The sequence below is a fragment of the Acomys minous genome, assembly GCF_964271855.1.
Source record: "Acomys minous genome assembly, chromosome: 20".
NCBI classification, from domain to species: domain Eukaryota; kingdom Metazoa; phylum Chordata; class Mammalia; order Rodentia; family Muridae; genus Acomys; species Acomys minous.
Genome location: NC_140502.1, coordinates 26,038,913 through 26,058,908, shown reverse-complemented (window position 1 = coordinate 26,058,908; position 19,996 = coordinate 26,038,913). Strand labels below are relative to the sequence as shown.

Here is a 19,996-nt window from a genome sequence, read left to right as displayed (position 1 = left end):
TTTCCGGCGGCTCCGTATAATTCCCGGGGACGCGCGGACCCTGCGGGAGGGGCAGGGTGGCCGCGAGCCCTCTCCCCCAGCCCGCGCCTGCTCTCCTCCTAGTACGGGACAGGGGACCAGCCTCTCCAGCATCCTTGCCTCGGCGCCGGGCAAGCGGCTGCCAGGTCGCGGCGCCTGGAAGTGAGACTAAGCCGGCGCCACCGCCCTTCTCTCAGCCCATCAGTAGCGCAGTAGCTAACTTCGTTTGCCGGTGTGTGCGTCAGGTTCCCAGGGTCCGAAGCCAGCGGGACCCTGGGAATGGTAGTCTGCGCGGGTCGCTAGTTCGGACTAGAACAATGGGAGGAGTCTGATCGGGACCACACCTCCTCGAGACCAGGAACTGGTTCTCCCGGTCTCTGTCGCCGTCCCCGTAGTCCCAGTTCTCGCGCCCTAGCTGTCAGCGGAAGGAGCAAGGCGACTGGACTACATTTCCCAGAAGACCTTGCGCCTCCGCTCTCAGGCCGCGACGCCGGGTCCGCTTTCCAGGTGCGGTCTGAGGGTGACGGCCGACCGGCCCTGGACTCCTGCTCCCGTGGTGCCCCGCGCGCGGCCGGCCCAGCCCCCGGCTCCCGCTCGCCCCGTCGCGGCGCTGGTTGTTGTCGTGGGCCGCGGCCGCCCCGCTTCGCCCCTCCTCCCCTCCCCTCCCCCCGGCCTTGCGCACGGGCCGCCCCTCCCCCCGCCTCCCCGGCCCCTCTCACGGTGCCAAGATGGCGGCGGCGGCGGGCGGCGGCGGTTGCCCGGGGCCTGGCTCCGCTCGGGGCCGCTTCCCCGGCCGGCCGCGGGGTTCCGGCGGGGGCGGGGGCCGCGGCGGCCGAGGCAGCGGAGCCGAGAGAGTGCGGGTAGCCCTGCGGCGCGGCGGCGGCGCGGCGGGGCCGGGAGGAGCCGAGGCCGGGGAGGACACGGCCCTGCTCCGCTTGCTGGGGCTCCGCCGGGGCCTGCGCCGGCTCCGCCGCCTGTGGGCTGGGGCGCGCGTTCAGCGAGGCCGGGGCCGCGGCCGGGGCCGGGGCTGGGGCCCGAACCGAGGCATCATGCCGGAGGAGGAGAGCAGTGACGGGGAGTCCGAGGAGGAGGTGAGGCGGCCGCAGGCGGCCCCGGCGCCGGGCGGGGCGGAGGCCAGGGGCGTGCAGGGCTGCGGGGAGCCCCGGAGGGTGCTGCGGACGTGAGCGTGACGGACGCGGGTGGCCTGGGCCTCCGCAGGGGTCCGGGCGGCCCCGGCTGCAGCTGGGCGCCTGGGTCCCGCGAGCCCCGCCGGGGTCCTGAGCTGATCGGTGGCGGTGGCGGAGCAGGAGACGGGCGGGCGAGGAGGCCGTGGGGGCCGTGGGGATTGCGTGCCCGACCAGGGCTGGGTGACAGCGGCAGCGTGGCCTTAACTGGGCTCTCACCTGCAGGCTGCCTTCTTGGGCCTTAGAATCCGCGGCACTACCCTGCTTACAGCAGTGCCCCAGTTGCTCTTTGCTTCTAAGGTAGAGTGGTGGAGGCTTCTTGGGGCGCAGATGGAAGAGAGATGGAATGAATGCCCACTCTGGACTGAGTGCAGTTATGGTGTATTCCTCTCCGCCTGTTGGAAAAGGCAGGAGGGTGGATTATATTGCTTAGGAGAGCTAGTAGTCCTCTGAGGGCTCAGGATGGGTTCTGATATGATAAACCATCTGCTCCACCCCACATCCCCCGACACACTCCCCTTCCCGGGTAGGAAAGTCCTGAAAGGGTGTAAATGGAGGATCTACTTTGAATTCAGTTGGAATTAGCTCTCATTGTAATGCCTATTGCTTAGCTTGAGGAGGCCCCTCCAGGCTTGTCTTCTGGGCCAGTGGACTACCGAGGGCTGTGCTGGTTCAAGGGTGCCTTGTGCCTTCCTTCCCCTGACCTTGCCTCAGTCCTGGGTGCGTTAGAAAACAAGCAGGAGGACGTTAAGGTGGTCGCTGAGCGTTACACCCTCGGCACCTGAAAGGAACCCAGGTGGGACCAGGGCTTTGGCACTGACTGCTGTTTCTCCCTTTCACCCCTGGTCCCCTAAATCAGGAGTTTCAGGGTTTTCATTCAGATGAAGATGTGGCCCCCAGTTCCCTGCGCTCTGCGCTCCGATCCCAGCGAGGTGAGTGATGGGGAAACTCTACCTCTGTAGTGTTACGGGAAGGTGCTGGCCCTTTGCTGGTCTGCTAGTCTCCGCCAGTTACTAAGTGTGTCCTGTGCTGAGAGTCCAAGCTAGCCTGGGCTTTGGGGAAAACAGACAAGGAAGGCTTAGTAGCCTGCCCTTTTGGGGTGCTTTCCGTAAGTCTATAGGGCCAGCTTGACCCGTCTTCCCACAACTGTTCTCCTTTTAGGTCGAGCCCCCCGGGGTCGGGGCCGCAAGCATAAGACGACCCCCCTTCCTCCTCCTCGCCTAGCAGATGTGGCTCCTGTCCCCCCAAAGGCCCCTGCTCGGAAACGGGGTGAGGAGGGCACAGAACGGATGGTGCAGGCACTGACAGAACTTCTCCGGAGGGCCCAGGCGCCCCCAGCCCCCCGGAGCCGGGCATGTGCGCCCTCCACTCCCCGCCGGTCTCGGGGAAGGCCCCCAGGACGGCCGGCAGGCCCCTGCCGGAAGAAGCAGCAAGCAGTAGTGGTAGCAGAGGCGGCTGTGACAATCCCTAAGCCTGAGCCTCCAGCTCCTGTGCTGCCAGCAAAGAACAGAACCGGCAGCTGGAAATGCAAGGAGGGGGCTGGTCCAGGGCCTGGAACCTCCAAACGTGGAGGGCAGCCTGGGAGAGGAGGCCGTGGAGGCAGGGGCAGAGGCCGAGGCGGACTTCCCCTTATGATCAAGTTTGTTTCGAAGGCCAAAAAATTGAAGATGGGACAATCGTCCCAGGGACTAGAATCAGGTCAGGGGCTTGGTCAACCTGGGGAAAGCTGGCAGGACGCCCCCCAAAGAAGAGACGCAGATGAGCAGGGAGGGGCCCCTTGTTGGAAGAAGCAGGAGCAGAGACTTGAGGAGGGGGCAGAAGAAAAGGAAGAAAAAGAGGCCGAGGACAGACAAGAGGAAGAGGAGGAGACGAAAAGAGCTGTGGCTGAGGAACAAGTGATGCTAGCCAAGGAGACGGAAGAGGCAAAGCCGCCATCACCGCCCTTGACTCCGCCAGTCCCCTCACCACCACCTCCTCTCCCACCTCCTTCAACATCTCCTTTACCTCCAGCATCGCCCCTGCCACCCCCCGCGTCTCCCCTGCCCCTGCCTTCCCCTCCCACACATACAACCCCAGAGAAGCAGGAAGAGTCCCCTCCTCTTGTGGCCCCTGCCTCATGCTCTAGGAAGAGGGGCAGGCCTCCCCTGACTCCTAGCCAGCGGGCAGAGCGGGAGGCTGCTCGGTCAGGGCCAGAGGGCACCATTTCTCCCCCTTCAAACTCCAGCACCACCACCACCACCACCACCACCACAGGAGGCTCTCCGGAAGACAGTCCTACTGTGGCCCCCAAAAGTACCACCTTCTTAAAGAACATACGGCAGTTTATCATGCCTGTGGTGAGTGCCCGCTCCTCCCGTGTTATCAAGACACCACGGCGATTTATGGACGAAGACCCTCCCAAGCCTCCGAAGGTGGAGGCTTCCATTGTCCGGCCTCCTGCTGCGACCTCCCCACTTGCTCCCCAGGAGCCAGTCCCGGTACCCTCTCCACCTCGTGTCCCAACTCCCCCCTCTACCCCAGTCCCACTCCCTGAGAAGAGACGGTCTATCCTAAGGGAGCCCACGTTTCGCTGGACCTCACTAACCCGGGAGCTGCCGCCGCCTCCACCTGCTCCGCCACCACCCACCCCTGCCACTCCCACCCGGAGGCCCCTGCTCCTTCGGGCCCCTCAGTTTACTCCAAGTGAAGCCCACCTGAAGATCTATGAATCGGTGCTGACTCCCCCCCCTCCTCCTGGGGCTGCTGAGGCCCCAGAGCCAGAGCTGCCTCCTGCTGACGACTCCCCGGCTGAGTCTGAGCCTAGGGCAGTGGGGCGGACCAACCACCTCAGTCTGCCTCGGTTTGTCCCCGTGGTCACCACTCCTGTTAAGGTTGAGGTGCCCCCGCAAGGAGCTCCAGCTCTGAGTAATGGGCAGCCGCTTCAGGCTCAGCTCCAGCAGTCTCCGCCAGCCTTGCAGACCCAGCTCCTGCCCCAGGTACTACCAACACAGCAACCACAAGTACAGCCACAGGTGCAGCCGCAGCCACCTCCATCACCGCAACATACGCCACCACTGGAAAAGGCCCGGGTTGCAAGTCTGAGTCCCCTGCCACTGTCTGGGGTGGAGGAGAAAATGTTCAGCCTTCTTAAGAGAGCTAAGGTGCAGCTCTTCAAGATCGACCAGCAGCAGCAGCAGAAGGTGGCAGCGTCAGGGCCGGTGAGTGTGGGGCGGCAGTCTGCAGCCACCTGGGCTCCCTAAGCAGTGGCCAGCAGGGCCACCCGGACCACGGTCCCCTTCATCTCCACCTGCCGCTGCCCTGTCCCATCCCCTCCCTCTCCTGCTCCCCTGTTCACACGGGTCTTCACTCTGCAGCCTCTGACCCTGCTGTTTCCCCTCCCAGCCAAGCCCTGCAGTACAAATGGAGGAGGCTGTGGGGACTGCCAAGCAGACCCCAGACCGAGGCAGTGTCAGGTCTGAAGATGAATCCACGGAAGTAAAGAGAGAGCGAGCCTCGGTATGCAGTGAGAGGAGGGTCTTCTGAAGAAGGCTAGCTGCAGGACTATAGGGAGCCATTTCCCACACCTCTTCCTGGTTTTTCCTCTCCCAGGGCCCTGAGTCACCAGTACAAGGCCCCCGAATCAAACACGTCTGCCGTCATGCTGCTGTGGCCTTGGGTCAGGCTCGGGCCATGGTGCCTGAAGATGTGCCCCGCCTCAGTGCCCTACCTCTCCGGGATCGGCAGGACCTTGCCACGGAGGGTAGGGGACTTGCCTGGGGGGAGGCTTGACCACAGGCAAGAGTACCCAGGAGTAGAGGGGTTGGGTGGGGCTGAGGGGAAGCGGGTTGTGGTACTGCTGGGTCTGGGCAAACCTGGTTAGTCAGGGCCCCTGGAGCCTGTCAGTGTGGGGGAGCAGGAATGAAGTAGGGACCTAGTGCCCTTGTGGCTCTCCCCCCCCCCCCCCATCTGCTACATAGACACGTCATCAGCATCAGAGACCGAGAGCGTCCCATCCCGATCCCAGCGGGAAAAAGTGGAACCTGTAGGGCCTGTGGGAGACGCGGAGCCTCCGGGGTCTGCAGGGGCCCTGGCCCACACACCGCGGCGGCCACTACCATCCCACCACGGCAAGAAGATGAGAATGGCTCGTTGTGGGCACTGTCGGGGTTGCCTGCGTGTGCAGGACTGTGGCTCTTGTGTCAACTGCTTGGATAAACCTAAGTTTGGGGGCCCCAACACTAAGAAGCAGTGCTGTGTGTAAGTAGCCGGTGTGGAGCCTCCCGTCCCACCTGGGCTTGTCCATCACCTGAGCCTCACGTCCCAGCCCCTCTTCTGCCCAGCCAGAGCAGCGGGATTGGCATCCTTGTGGAGAGCTTCCTCTCTTCCCCCAGACCACCAGTCCCCTACCCTGGTGACGTGCTGCTCCCCTCCCCAGATACCGGAAGTGTGACAAGATAGAGGCTCGGAAGATGGAGCGGCTGGCAAAGAAAGGTAGTGGGGCTTGAGGAGCGTCTCTTCGGTGTGGCAGAGGGCACCATTCTTTGCTTTCCGCCCAGCCTTTGCGTTCGACATACGTCCTTCTCTGCCAAAGCTCGCACCTCTCCTGCCTTCCTTCTTTTGTGCTGTGCTTTTCGGCTTTCCTTTGTCCTGGTGCCCATGTCCCTGGCTGAGTTCAAAACCCACCAAGTCCCCTGTTCCCACAGGCCGGACGATAGTGAAGACGCTGTTGCCCTGGGATTCCGATGAATCTCCTGAGGCCTCCCCTGGTCCTCCAGGCTCACGCCGGGGGACGGGAGCTGGGGGGACCCGGGAGGAGGTGGGGGCCACTCCCGGGCCCGAGGAGCAGGACTCCCTCCTACTGCAGCGCAAGTCAGCCCGGCGCTGTGTCAAACAGCGGCCCTCCTATGATGTCTTCGAGGACTCGGATGACTCAGAGCCCGGGGGTCCCCCTGCTCCAAGACGCCGAACCCCCAGAGAACATGGTATGTTCTCAGTTACGCAGTTTGTCTTATGCCTCTATTCCTGTGGTCATTCTTGGGGTGCAGTCCAGGACCCTCTGTGTCTTTTTTTTTTCCCTCTCTTAGAAGGGACAGGGCTCCTCAGTCTGTCCAAGATGGCAGCAGGAAACAAAGGAGGAAGTAGTTGTAGGGGAAAACACAAACACACACACACACACACACACACACACACACACAATTGGTGTAAGACACTCACTGAAAGTCATCCTTCCGAGCCATGGCTGGGGGAAGCTTTGGGGATGTGGTGCAGAGGGTGCAGCGCCCAGCGCGGGAAGGGTCAGCTGCCGTGTGTCCTGCCTAGAGCTGCCAGTGCTGGAGCCCGAGGAGCAGAGCCGGCCCCGCAGACCCACCCTGCAGCCCGTGCTGCAGCTCAAGGCCCGAAGGCGCCTGGACAAGGTCAGCACGGCCCGCTCCGAGAACCCCAAGCCCTGTGTGAGGCATGGCTCCTGCTCTCCAGGAGCTACCTGGCAAGTCAGGGTGATGGGCACACCTGAGTGTCGTGGTGTGTCCTCACCAGAGGACAGGCCCTGAGGGATGAGGCAGGCCTTGCTGTTCTGGAAAGCAAAGTGGGATCTGGGGAAAAGGCAGGGTCTGGCAGGTTGGGGGAGGCCGTGAGGAGAGGACTCTGCAGAGGGTGGGGCTGGGGGAGGCCAGTGAGGAGAGGAGTCTGCAGGGGTGTGGTTGGCATCTTTTGACACCCCGTGTCCCTCCTTAGGATTCTTTAGCCCCTGGCCCCTTTGCCTCTTTTCCCAATGGCTGGGCTGGAAAGCAGAAGTCTCCTGACGGTGTGCACCGCGTCCGTGTGGATTTTAAGGTACGGGCTTGAGGGCTGGTCATAGAGCCTGTGCTGGGAGACACGCGTGGATTGTGTCAGGAGTAAGCAGAGCTTTCAGCGTGGATCTGACTTGTGTCCCTGGCTGCTTCCCAATCTTGTGTCCTCTCTTCCCCCAGGAGGATTGTGACCTAGAGAACGTGTGGCTTATGGGTGGTCTCAGTGTGCTGACTTCTGTGCCAGGGGGGCCACCCATGGTGTGCCTGCTGTGTGCTAGCAAAGGCCTCCACGAGGTGAGTGCTTTGCCTTTCTCTAGCAGTGCGGTCCTGGCCTAGGTCTCCCCTTGCCCTCCTGGCCCTGCCCTACCTCTCAGCCAGGTGTCATCATCCCCTGCACAGCTTCACACTGCCTCTCGTTTCCTTACTCCTAGTTGGTCTTTTGCCAAGTATGCTGTGATCCTTTTCATCCCTTCTGTCTGGAGGAGGCTGAACGGCCCCTGCCTCAGCATCGTGACACCTGGTGCTGCCGGCGCTGCAAGTTCTGCCATGTCTGTGGGCGCAAAGGCCGAGGGTCCAAGGTGGGCACTGGCAGCCATGGGCAGGCGGAGGCCTGGGGCGTGGGTGAGTTTGTGCTCTGTATCTTAAGCCGCTCTCTCCTCCACTTTCCTCCAGCACCTCCTGGAATGTGAGCGCTGTCGCCATGCTTATCACCCAGCCTGCCTGGGGCCCAGCTACCCAACCCGAGCCACACGGAGACGGCGCCACTGGGTGAGACATGAGCCCACGCCTTGCTCCAGCATGTGCCATCCTTAGGCTTCACCAGGGCCAGGGCTCTCATAAAGACGTCAGGGCTGGGCATGACTCTGGGGACGTGACAGGCGGCGTTTCCTCTGTCCGGTATACGTGCAGGTGCTGTAGATACAGAGTTGGACTTGAGGAGCTCAGGGTCCAGTGTTTCCAGCCTCACAGGGCCCTGCGCTGCCCTGCGTCTGCTCCTCCCTTTGTCTCTCCTTTCATGCTTCTGTCGTTTGTTGTACTGCTCCTTCTTCATCTGTCCCCTTCTCTCCATCCCTGACATCTCACCCGTCACTGCTGCGGCCTGACGTGCGGCTCCCTCCTAACATCACCCTGCTCCCCCAGATCTGTTCAGCCTGTGTGCGCTGTAAGAGCTGTGGGGCAACGCCAGGCAAGAACTGGGACGTCGAGTGGTCTGGAGACTACAGCCTCTGCCCCAGGTGCACCGAGCTCTATGAGAAAGGTGGGACCTGGCAGGAGAGCGGGCTCGGGGAGGGTGGGTGGGGTGGGTCAGGCTCTGGACTAGGGTGTCACTCACTTGTGGCCTCCAGCACCAAAAAGAAGATTCTAGTAGCTTTCTGCCTTTCAGCTGCAGAGCTTTTCCTTGATTCAGTACCATTCAACCAAAGTACAGACAGTGTACAGACAGTGTACAGACAGCACAGAGGGCCAGCCACCCTGGGAGTAGTGGGGTACAGGGCTCGGGACCCCTCTTGAAGAACCCCAGGTCTGCACTGGGTAGCTTGAGGACGAGCACGCTCTTCGTTTGTTCATCCAGTCCATTTAGCAGCGTGTTTTTTCTTCTGAAAGGTGTTGGGGCTGCAGAGCGAGGACTAAAGGGTGTAGTGGAGGCAGCTTTCGTAGCTGTCGGAAGGTGCGCACGGCCTCTGCACAGGAAGGAGACCGGTCCTGGCTACCCTGACGTTTGCCCCTCACTTCTTCCCCAGGGAACTACTGCCCCATCTGCACACGCTGCTATGAGGACAACGACTACGAGAGCAAGATGATGCAGTGCGCGCAGTGTGACCACTGGGTGCACGCCAAGTGTGAGGGGCTCTCAGGTGAGAAGGGGACAGGCTCAGCCCTTGGGGGGCCCATCCTCGCCACAGGACGTAGGATGACAGGTGTGCTGACTGTCCTCGGGTCTAGAGGCTCCTGGGAGCCCTCACATGTCCCCACCCATTGTCTCCTTTGTCACTGGCTGTCGTAGATGAAGATTATGAGATCCTCTCTGGGCTGCCAGACTCGGTGCTGTACACGTGTGGGCCGTGTGCTGGGGCGACACAGCCCCGCTGGCGAGAGGCCCTGAGTGGAGCTCTGCAGGGAGGCCTGCGCCAGGTGCTTCAGGGCCTGCTCAGCGCCAAGGTGGCAGGCCCGCTGCTGCTGTGCACCCAGGTCTGCAGGGCCCCAGAGGCAGGGTGGGCGGGGTGGGCTCAGCCCCAGCCTTTCTGACTTCCCCCATCCGCAGTGTGGGCAGGACGGGAAGCAGCTCCACCCAGGACCCTGTGACTTGCAGGCTGTGGGGCAGCGCTTTGAGGAAGGCCACTACAAGTCTGTGGTGAGCGGGACATGGGAGGAACAGGTGGCTGCCGTGAGCAGAGTGGGCTGCAGTTGAAGTTTGGGGTTAGGGCCCCCACACTTAAGAAACTCCCTTACAGCACAGCTTCATGGAAGACGTAGTGGCCATCCTGACAAGGCATTCAGAAGAAGGAGAGACCCCAGAGCGCCGCGCGGGGAGCCAGACAAAAGGGCTCCTACTGAAGGTGAGGGCTGGGGTGATGCAGGAGGAGGGCCTGGGTGGTGGCAGGGGAAGGGGGGCCCCTGCAGTCCCCGCCCCACTATTCTTCTCATCCTGTCAACCCGCTTTCCAGCTGCTAGAGTCTGCGTTCTGCTGGTTCGACGCCCATGACCCTAAGTACTGGCGACGGAGTACCCGGCTGCCCAAGTGAGCAAGGCTGAGTAGCTAGGGGGGACCGAGGAGTGAGGTCGAAAGCCAGGGCTCCTGGGACTCCAGGGACCAGGCTGGGATACGGAGCAAGGTTCAGGGCAAGGCTAGAGAAGGTGGGTGGAGCTGGCGTGGGCTCGCCTCCTCCTTCCTTGTGTGCAGTTGGTTCCCCATTTCTGTCTCTACCTCTGAAGGTGTCTGGAAAGCCGGTGCTTGGGATGTGAGGCAGGCACTGATGGCCCAGGTGGTCAGAGTGGTGACATGGAGGCTGCAGAGGTGGTGGGAGACTAAATAGAGAAGAGTGGGGGGACCAGAGACAGAGTCCTGGAAGGGAGGGTGGCCAAGCTGAGGTTGAGTGTCCCAGCAGCACGAAGAACACTGCATTTAAGTGACAGAGAGGAGCTTGGCTTATTTGGGGGGACGTATTGATGTGAGAAAGGAAGAAAGGAGTCGTGGCGTGCTGAGGCTGACATGACGGGTGGGCTCCGGGTGACTTGCCTTTGCTTAGCCGATCAGATGTTAACCCTGTCTCCACAGTGGAGTCCTCCCCAATGCCGTGTTGCCCCCGTCCTTGGACCATGTCTATGCTCAGTGGAGACAGCAGGAATCAGAGGCTCCAGAATCTGGGCAGCCTCCAGGGGATCCTTCAGCAGGTACCAGGAAGCAGGGACCGGCACGTGACGGGCGGGCTGTGCTCTAAGATCCTGGCTCCTGGATTTACCTTCCCACATCCTTTGAAGCTTTCCAGAGCAAGGACCCAGCTGCCTTCTCACACCTGGATGACCCTCGGCAGTGTGCACTCTGTCTCAAGTATGGGGATGCTGACTCCAAGGTAACAGTTACTCTGCAGAGCTCTGGGCTGTGCAGCCTGGCCCTTGGAACTCCCTTCTTATGCCACTCCTGTTCTGTCCACAGGAGGCGGGCCGGCTCCTGTACATTGGGCAGAATGAGTGGACACATGTCAATTGTGCCATTTGGTCAGCTGAAGTGTTTGAGGAGAATGATGGCTCCCTCAAGAATGTCCATGCTGCTGTCGCACGAGGGAGGCAGATGGTAAGAGCATGGGCCAGAAAGGTGGGCATGCATCGCTGGGGGGTCCCAGCATGGCACTTCCTTCACTGTGGGATAGCCCCTAACCCTTTGTTCCATGGTGACCCCTGGGACATGTCCTTCCGTTCCACTGCTGGTCCCCACTGCGCTGCTTGTGGTGCTGGGACTTGAAGTTGGGGCCTTACGTGTGCTAGGCCAGTGTTCTATCAGTGAGCAATTATTATATTCTTTCTTTTCTTTCTTTCTTTTTTTTTTTTTTTTTTGAGACACGGTCTGATGAGCCCCAGGTGGCCTGGCGCTCACACGTAGCCCAGGTCTTCCTGCTTCTGCTTCCCCAGTGCTGGACTGCAGCTGTGTGTCTGTGTCCACCTCCCTTGCTGCCCATTTGATTGTCTCAGGACGCTGGCACTGATGATTGGCTGCACTTTTTCTCCAGCTAGATCGAGGCCTGTATCCCAAGAGATGGAATTTAGATGCCCTGTTGGTGGTTCCTTTGTAGGACACCTGCCATACAGTGTCCTCTTTCTCTCACTAGGCAGTCTCCTTGACCCAGTGAAGTCAGCTTCAGAACCCTTTCTCAGCCGGGGGTGGTGGCGCACGCCTTTACCCCAGCACTTGGGAGGCGGAGGCAGGCTGATGTCAGTGAGTTCAAGGCCAGCCTGGTCTACCGAGCAAGTTCCAGGACAGTCAGGGCTGTTTGTTATACAGAGAGACCTTGCCTTAAGAAAGAAAGAGTCCTTTCTCACTGTGTGCTCCTTGGTGGAGTTCTGGAGAAGCCCCTCCCCTTGGCAGCAGCTGTTGTGATGACTAGTGTAAGGAAGGTGGCAGGTACCAGTCAGTCAGGGCTGCGCTCTTTCTGCAGGCCTCACGTGATGTTTCTGAGGTCGTTTGGGTGTGCACCAGCTGGCCCTGGGCACAGCTCTGGAAGAGGTTTTCCTTCCTTCCTGGGCTGTGAAAGGTGCTAGCCCACCCAGGGCCTGCGTTGCCGTGTTATCAGTGATGCTGAGCCATGTGGTTTCACCTCAGCAGTCCTTCCTCCCACAGCGCTGTGAGCTCTGCCTGAAGCCTGGAGCCACAGTTGGCTGCTGCCTGTCCTCCTGTCTCAGCAACTTCCACTTCATGTGTGCCCGGGCCAGCTACTGCATCTTCCAGGATGACAAGAAGGTTTTCTGCCAGAAACACACAGACCTCCTAGATGGCAAGGTGGGCCAGGGTGTTGGCAGTTGGCCGCCTTCACACGCCCTGCCGTCTGCCAACCCAGCAGCTCTCATTTGCTTCCTGCCTCCCAGGAGATCGTAACCCCTGATGGCTTTGATGTTCTTCGGCGAGTCTATGTGGACTTTGAGGGCATTAACTTCAAGCGGAAGTTCCTGACTGGACTTGAGCCGGATGTCATCAATGTGCTCATTGGTAAGCAGCTTGCTGTCCTGCATCCTACTGCCGACCTCACCTGGCCCTGCACTGCCTGACCTCTCCTTTGTACCACAGGCTCCATCAGAATCAACTCCCTGGGCACGCTGTCTGATCTCTCAGACTGTGAGGGCCGGCTCTTCCCCATTGGCTACCAGTGAGCACTGGAGGGCTGGCGCGGGAGGACCCCAGGGCTGGCGAGGGAGCACTACAGGGCTGGACGTTGGTTCCTGGTTCTCTGATCCTCTCTGTCCCATGCGTCTGCTCCAGGTGCTCCCGCCTGTACTGGAGCACAGTGGACGCCCGGAGGCGCTGCTGGTATCGGTGCCGAATCCTCGAGTATCGACCTTGGGGGCCGAGGGAGGAGCCAGTTCACCTGGAGGCAGCAGAAGAGAACCAGACCATTGTGCACAGCCCCACCCCTTCTTCAGGTAGCACTCCGTACTGCCTCACCCCTTCTCCAAGTGGGCACCTCACAGCGCGGTTAGCCCACTCTGTCCCTCCTTGCCTTGAGAAACGTAAGGGGGGGACACTTACTCTTTCATGTCTTGTAACAACAGAGGCAACAGTGTTGTCTTTGAAGCGTTGGAGCTTAGCACAGGTGCTGTGCTCAGCACTCCACAGGCCCTGGTGGACAGCCCCTGGGAGCAGGATGTGCACAGCTGGCTTCCTTCAGGCTGTGGGCTCTTGTAGCATCTGACTGATTTGTTACAGACGCAGACAAAGGGTGGTTTATCTTTACTGTAACACTGGTAAAATCAAGATTTGGGCCTAGATGTGCCTATTTCTCTGGGTGTGTGTACATGGGCCTACAGAAGCCAGAGGTGTCAGACCCTCTAGAGCTGGAGTGGCTGTGAGCCACGTGACATGGGCAAGTGCCCTTACCTAGTGAATCATGGCTCCAGACTTGAAGGGTCATGTGTTTGGGAGGTTTTGATACAGAGCATCCACCTGCCCTGTTCTTGCCTTTTCAGAGCCCCCCAATCATGATGAGCCCCCAGATACAGAGTCCCTGATCGCTGGAGATCCTGCACACCACTCACCTGTTCAGAATCTGGACCCCCCACTTCGGACAGAGTCAAGCAACGGCCCTTCTCCCACCCCCCGATCCTTCTCAGGGGCTCGGATCAAAGTGCCCAACTACTCACCATCTCGGCGGCCCTTAGGGGGCGTCTCCTTCGGTCCCCTGCCCTCCCCAGGTAAGCAAACGGAGGTGGTGGCTGGTGCACACCTCTGATCTCAGCACTCAGGACACAGGCAGGCAGATGGGGCAGATCTCTGAGTTCGAGGCCAGCCTGGTCTACAAAGGCAGCACAGAGAAACCCTGTCTCAAACAACAAGAAATGGGTAGACGTGGGGGATGCTGGAGCTGCTGGTGCTGATGTTGACCGTCTCCCCTCACAGGAAGTCCGTCTTCTCTGACCCACCACATCCCCACCGTGGGAGACTCGGACTTTCCGGCTCCCCCTAGGCGATCTCGACGTCCCAGCCCCCTTGCCACCAGGCCACCACCATCCCGGCGGACCTCCTCTCCTCTCAGAACTTCCCCTCAGCTCAGGGTGCCCCTGTCTACCTCAGTCACAGCCCTCACACCTACCTCAGGGGAGCTGGCTCCCCCTGACCTGGCCCCATCCCTGCTGCCACCCCCTGAAGACCTGGGCCCGGACTTTGAAGACATGGAGGTGGTGTCAGGACTGAGTGCTGCTGACTTGGACTTCGCAGCCAGCCTGCTGGGGACTGAGCCCTTCCAGGAAGAGATTGTGGCTGCTGGGGCGGTGGGGGGCAGCCAGGGAGGCCCAGGGGACAGCTCAGAGGAGGAGGCTAGCCCTACCACTCACTATGTCCACTTCCCTGTGACGGTGGTGTCTGGCCCTGCCCTGGCCCCCAGCTCCCTCACTGGAGTGCCCCGAATTGAGCAACTGGACGGAGTGGACGATGGCACAGACAGTGAGGCCGAGGCTGTCCAACAGCCCCGGGGGCAGGGGGCTCCTCCTTCAGGGCCAGGAGTAGCCCGAGGTGGGGTCCTCGGAGCGGCAGGGGACAGAGCCCGACCTCCTGAAGACCTCCCTTCAGAAATTGTGGATTTTGTGTTGAAGAACCTCGGGGGCCCTGGGGAGGGGGCTGCTGGCCCTCGAGAGGACCCTCTCCCCTCAGCACCTCCCTTGGCGAATGGCAGCCAGCCCCCACAAGGCCTGCCTGCTGGCCCAGCTGACCCCACCCGGACATTTGCCTGGCTCCCTGGGGCTCCAGGGGTCCGGGTGTTGAGTCTGGGCCCCGCTCCAGAACCCCCTAAACCTGCCACATCCAAGATCATCCTTGTCAACAAGCTGGGGCAAGTATTTGTGAAGATGGCTGGGGAGGGTGACCCTGTCACACCCCCAGTAAAGCAGCCAACCCTGCCCCCTGTCATTCCCCCAACAGCCCCCACCTCCTGGACTCTGCCCCCAGGACCCCTGCTCAGTGTGTTACCAGTCGTAGGGGTAGGAGTGGTCCGGCCTGCCCCACCCCCACCTCCACCCCCACTAACACTGGTGTTCAGCAGTGGGCCCCCCAGCCCCCCACGCCAGGCCATCCGAGTCAAGAGGGTGTCCACCTTCTCTGGCCGATCCCCTCCAGCTCCTCCTCCAAACAAAGCTCCCCGGCTGGATGAGGATGGAGAGTCCTTGGAGGATACCCACCATGTGCCGGGGGTCAGCGGCAGTGGGTAAGTGTGGGTCTCGGGCTGGGGTGGCAGGACAGACAGGAGGAGGAAGGCACTGTGGGCCTTCTGTGCTTTGTTCCAGGTGCAGCCGCGTGCGGATGAAAACGCCTACAGTGCGTGGAGTTCTGGACCTGAACAGTCCTGTGGAACACCCTGAGGAGGAGAGCCCTGGGTGAGTGACCACGTCCCCTCCTGGAGGCCCTGGACGCCCCCCTCCCAGTAGTTTCTACCTCTTGACAGGTCTTTCTCCACAGGCCCCCCCAGGACCGATGCCTTTTGCTTCCACTTCCTGAAGGTCCTTCCCAGGCCCTGGATGGCCCCTCAGACCTGCTCTTTGAGTCCCAGTGGCATCACTGTTCAGGTAGAGACCAGCTTTTCCCTTCACTGCCTCCTCGTGCTTGACCTGGTACTGACTGGTTCACTCATGAACTCAGTGCACACCAGGGACTGACACCAGAGAACAAAACAACCAACACACAACTCAGTGGCCATGAGCCTAAAGTGAGCTGCTAGAGTTAAACAGTTAGGGAGCGCCTGGCCCTGTGACAGAAGCAGAAGTGGTGTTAGAAATCAGGGTTAGAAGCTGGAGAGACGGCTCAAGAGGTTAAGAGCACTGTCTGTTCCTCCAAGGGTCCTGAGTTCAATTCCCAGCAACCACGTGGTGGCTCACAGCCATCTGTAATGTGATCTGGTGCCCTCTGCTGGCCTGTAGGTGTACATGCAGGCAGAGCGCTGTGTACATAATCAATAAATCTTAAAAAAAAAAAAATCAGGTTTAGTGATGTAAAAGAAAAAGAACTGAGGTTTAGTGATGTATGTTTGTAACTGAGCCAGATTCAATTTGGATTCAGTAATAGCCTTAAAGCCAAGAAGTCAGGGGCATCACCCAGGGAGGGTGGATCCTAGAACCCAAGAGAAGGGCAGACACAGCAGGGACATAGGCCTGTTCCCGAGGCCTGGAATGCAGTGGCCAGCAGCTCACCTGCCACGCTGAGCCACCAGACAGGCCTGTGAGTCCTCGGTCGGCAGAGTGCGTGACAGGTGGCATGAGGCGCAGAGAGTGGTTGGTGAGAAGCCACAGTAGCACCCATCAGGAGGAAGGAGGGCAGCAGCCTCAACGCTGAGGGGAGGACAGTGGTCAGCTCTGAGCACGCGACTCCTGGGGTGGGGGAAAGGTGCTGCAGGTGTACCTACTGCAGGTTGGCTCATGGGTTTGTCTGCTGGACTGTGATTGGAAGTGAGGTTCTCTGAAAGCCTCTGCGGTCACTCCGTGGAGCAGCCGAGGAATTTGGCAGGGAAGCTGCAGCCGTAGTGATCTGGTCCTACTCAGGTGTTTGGGCTCTCAGCACAGAGAGGGAGGCTGTGAGCGCCATTAGAGCCAGGTGCACCAAGGCCGCTTAGCTGAGAGGTCTCGGCCTGGCATTAGGGTGTGGTGGTGGTCGTGGCGGGCACCCCTCTGCTCTTGGGGCCTCAGCTCAGCTACATAGGCAGTGTGAGAAAGAGTGCTGTGTCCAGGGAGCAGCCCTGGGCCTGGTGACCGCCTCACCTTTGTAGTGGGCCAGGCCTGTCTCAGTAGGGCTGGAGGCCTGGGCAAGGCTGTGGTGATTGATTGGGCATGTGGGCCTTGTTCCTCCTGTGTCACATTTCACTCCTGCCTTGCCCTAGCACCGTGGTCAGCCTTGGCGTCCACTGCGGATCCGGGCAACAGCATTTGCTCTCTCAGCCCTGACTTGACGTTCTTCCTTCCCTGGCTTCCAGGACCCTACATTTCCCTCTCACCTCGGGTCATGCCTCATTCCAGCTGTCAGTCTCTGTGGCCCAGGCCTGGTCCCTGCACTCCAGAGCCTGCTTTCTGCTGTTCTGCCATCTCCACTTTCAGGTTGCAGGGGGATGCTCTCTGAGACAGCTCATAGTCAGCATGTCCCAGATAGCCCCTGACTTTCACCCCAAAGTGTTCCGTACCCTCAGGACGGTTGGCAGCCGCCTGACCTCATGTTCCCTGACCCTTTGCTTTGTCACAGTTAATGTCGGCTACGTCAGGAGTCCTGCTGCTTTGTCTCTACAGTGTGTGACTCCTGAAGGGGCCGCACATCCCTGATCCCAGCTCCTGAGTCAGGGTCAGGGCTAACCTGGACAATGTAGTGAGACCCTGTCTAAAGAAAACTAACTAAATGCAGACAGTCCAGTAAGTCCCTAAAATAGTTTATAACAGTGGTTCTCAACCTTCTAGTGCTGTGGCCTTTTAATAGTTCCTCCTGTTGTGGTGACCTCCAACCATAAAGTTACTTTATTGCTGCTTCATAACTAATTTTGCTACTTTATGTACCATAATGTAGATATGTGATGTTGCCATCCCAGGGGTCACAATCTGCAGGTTGAAAACTACTACTTTATAATATTATGAGTGCACTTGAAATGTGTATGTGTCTTACGCCTATACATTTTAACATCTGTAAGAATTTACAGCCAGGCGTGGTGGTGCTCGCCTTTAATCCCAGCACTTGGGAGGCAGAGGCAGAAGGATCGCTGTGAGTTCAAGGCCAGCCTGGTCTACAAAGTGAGTCCGGGACAGCTAGGGCTACACAGAGAAGAAACCCTATCCCTCCACCCCAAAAATACTATATTTTGAGCTGGGGGTGTAAATTGGTAATAAAGTGTTTACCTGGCACATTCAAGGCTCTGTAGAGTGTGCCAGGGACAGAATAATTGTGGGCTTTCAGTGAGCCTGCAGAGCCCAGGCCTTCATGCTTCTGTGCTCTGTGGTGGAGAAGTTTTTCCAGGCCCCTTAGAACAACCAGAGCAGGGGCTGGAGAGGTGGCTTGGCGGTTAAGAGCACTGTCTGCTCATCCAAAGGTCCCAAGTTCAATTCCCAGCAACCACATGGTGGCTCACAGCCATCTGTAATGAGATCTGGTGCCTTCTTGTGGCCTGCAGGTGTACGTGCAGGCAGGGCACTGCATAAATAATAAATCTTAAAAACAAACAAACAAACAAAAAAACCCAACCAAACCAATAGCACAGGACTCACAGGGGTGGGTAGAGATGGATAGGTGAGTGCGTGGCCCTGGCTGTCCTGGACTCACTGTGTAGATGAGGCTGGCCTCAAACTCGAGGAGAGTGCTGGGATTCCAGGTGTGTGCTACCACCTTGGCAGCTGGGGCTTTTGAGTCTAGGAAGGTGATCTTCTCCTGCTCTTACTTTCCCCATGGAAGCAGGCGAGGCCTCCAGCTCTGAGGAAGAGCCTCCATCCCCAGAGGACAAAGAAAACCAGGTTCCGAAACGAGCTGGTCCACACCTGCGCTTTGAGATCAGCAGTGACGATGGCTTCAGTGTGGAGGCCGAGAGCTTGGAGGGTGAGCTGAGGCCCGCAGTGGCAGGGGGGGAATTGTTCATATCCCATCCTGACTTCTCCGCCCCCTCATTCCAGGGGCTTGGAGAACTCTGATTGAGAAAGTACAAGAGGCTCGAGGGCACGCACGGCTCAGGCACCTGTCCTTTAGTGGTAAGAGGTATTCCCCAGGAATGCTGGGAGCAGGGGCACAGTGGGCCCTGGTGTGATTGCTCTGCCCTCCCCTTCTGTTACCAGGGATGAGTGGAGCGCGGCTCCTGGGCATCCACCATGATGCTGTCATCTTCCTGGCAGAGCAGCTGCCCGGGGCTCAGCGCTGCCAGCACTATAAGTTCCGCTACCACCAGCAGGGCGAGGGCCAGGAGGAGCCGCCTCTGAACCCCCACGGGGCTGCCCGTGCCGAGGTCTATCTCCGGTCAGTGGTTGGGGAGCCCTGGGGTGGGAAAGATTGAAACCCAGACACTGGGCTACTGGAAGAGTGGACCCCACCCACCTCCCGTTTTGCTGTCTTCACATCTGTAGTCCTTGGAGATACTAGCCCAGATCAGAGAATGGCTAGGCAGCATCTCTGAAGGAAGGGCTGTGACCCTCCTCCTACCTTCCTCCCTCTGCAGGAAGTGTACCTTTGACATGTTCAACTTCCTGGCCTCCCAGCACCGGGTGCTCCCTGAGGGGGCCACCTGTGATGAAGAGGAGGATGAGGTACAGCTTCGGTCCACCAGGTAGGCAGAGCAAGGTGGGGTACTGGGTCTGGCCCGAGAGGGTCCCAAAGAGGATACCTGGCTGTCCCTGGGTACCAGCTTACGTGGTGTTGCTGTCCCTACCAGACGGGCCACCAGCCTGGAGCTTCCTATGGCCATGCGCTTTCGCCATCTCAAAAAGACATCCAAAGAGGCCGTGGGTGTCTACAGGTTAGTGGGGTTGGGGGGGGGGGTGATGGGGAGCTGCCTGGTGTCTCTCCCTCTGTCCCCTGAGTTCCCCGTGGCCTGTTCTGCCCTGCAGATCAGCTATCCACGGTCGAGGCCTGTTTTGTAAACGCAACATCGATGCTGGTGAGATGGTTATTGAGTACTCTGGCATTGTCATTCGCTCTGTCCTGACTGACAAGAGAGAGAAGTTCTATGATGGAAAGGTAAGCGCTGTAGGGTATGAGGTGAGTGGATGTGGGCTGGCCCAGAGGATGGAAAGCTGATCCCTTTGTCCCGTCCCTGCAGGGTATTGGGTGCTACATGTTCCGCATGGATGACTTTGATGTGGTGGATGCCACCATGCACGGCAACGCTGCCCGCTTCATCAACCACTCGTGTGAGCCCAACTGCTTCTCTCGTGTCATCCACGTGGAAGGCCAGAAGCACATTGTCATCTTTGCCCTGCGCCGCATCCTGCGAGGGGAGGAGCTCACCTATGACTACAAGTTTCCCATCGAGGATGCCAGCAACAAGCTGCCCTGCAACTGTGGCGCCAAGCGCTGCCGTCGCTTCCTTAACTGAGGCCGTCAGGTGCCCTCTGCCGTCTCACCCTGGCCTGTGGCTCCCTAGTGTGTCTGTCTCCTCCCTTCCTGTTCACGGTGGATGTGGCATGCAGTGGGGCAGGGGACCTGCCTCCACCCCTCCAGCCCACCCCGCCATTGCCTCTCCTGTCCTGGGGACCCAGGATGTAAATATTGTACAAAGGTTTCTAAATCCCTTCTTTTCTATGCACTTTTTTATTTAAGAAGGTGGGGTCCCAGGTGGGAATCCCCCCCACAATAAAGTCTGTCGATGTTTGGAGAGGTAG

The 19,996-nt window shown here is 59.6% G+C and overlaps 1 protein-coding gene across 2 annotated transcripts; it reads left to right on the top strand.

The window, feature by feature from the left end:
* Window positions 1–402: 402 nt before the first annotated feature.
* On the top strand, window positions 403–19,989 carry KMT2B (lysine methyltransferase 2B). Of its 2 annotated transcripts, none has more exons than XM_084771143.1 (37): window positions 403–1,109; window positions 2,062–2,134; window positions 2,364–4,399; window positions 4,584–4,697; window positions 4,791–4,941; window positions 5,159–5,438; window positions 5,617–5,672; window positions 5,885–6,163; window positions 6,501–6,595; window positions 6,915–7,013; window positions 7,151–7,264; window positions 7,402–7,548; window positions 7,643–7,738; window positions 8,111–8,228; window positions 8,713–8,826; window positions 8,976–9,160; window positions 9,234–9,323; window positions 9,424–9,528; window positions 9,637–9,710; window positions 10,248–10,363; window positions 10,451–10,542; window positions 10,626–10,763; window positions 11,805–11,963; window positions 12,050–12,170; window positions 12,249–12,327; window positions 12,441–12,601; window positions 13,145–13,369; window positions 13,575–14,874; window positions 14,954–15,043; window positions 15,126–15,232; window positions 18,084–18,224; window positions 18,299–18,373; window positions 18,458–18,635; window positions 18,835–18,942; window positions 19,048–19,131; window positions 19,223–19,352; window positions 19,435–19,989. In XM_084771143.1, the coding sequence occupies exons 1-37, from the start codon at window positions 747–749 to the stop codon at window positions 19,708–19,710; spliced, it is 8,169 nt and encodes a 2,722-aa protein (XP_084627269.1). In that variant the 5' UTR covers window positions 403–746; the 3' UTR covers window positions 19,711–19,989. The 2 variants fall into 2 exon arrangements, with proteins under 2 accessions (XP_084627269.1, XP_084627270.1); XM_084771144.1 differs by having other exon boundaries at window positions 404–1,109; window positions 18,087–18,224.
* The last annotated feature ends 7 nt before the right edge of the window (window positions 19,990–19,996 follow it).

What these genes read in the sequence shown, in the direction of transcription:
- KMT2B (XM_084771143.1), top strand. Translation starts at nt 747, where the DNA reads ATGGCGGCGGCGGCGGGCGGCGGCGGTTGCCCGGGGCCTGGCTCCGCT. An exon ending in CCGAACCCCCAGAGAACATG is followed by an intron (nt 6,164 to 6,500) that starts GTATGTTCTCAG and finishes TGTCCTGCCTAG; the next exon opens with AGCTGCCAGTGCTGGAGCCC. An exon ending in CCAGTGGCATCACTGTTCAG is followed by an intron (nt 15,233 to 18,083) that starts GTAGAGACCAGC and finishes TCCCCATGGAAG; the next exon opens with CAGGCGAGGCCTCCAGCTCT.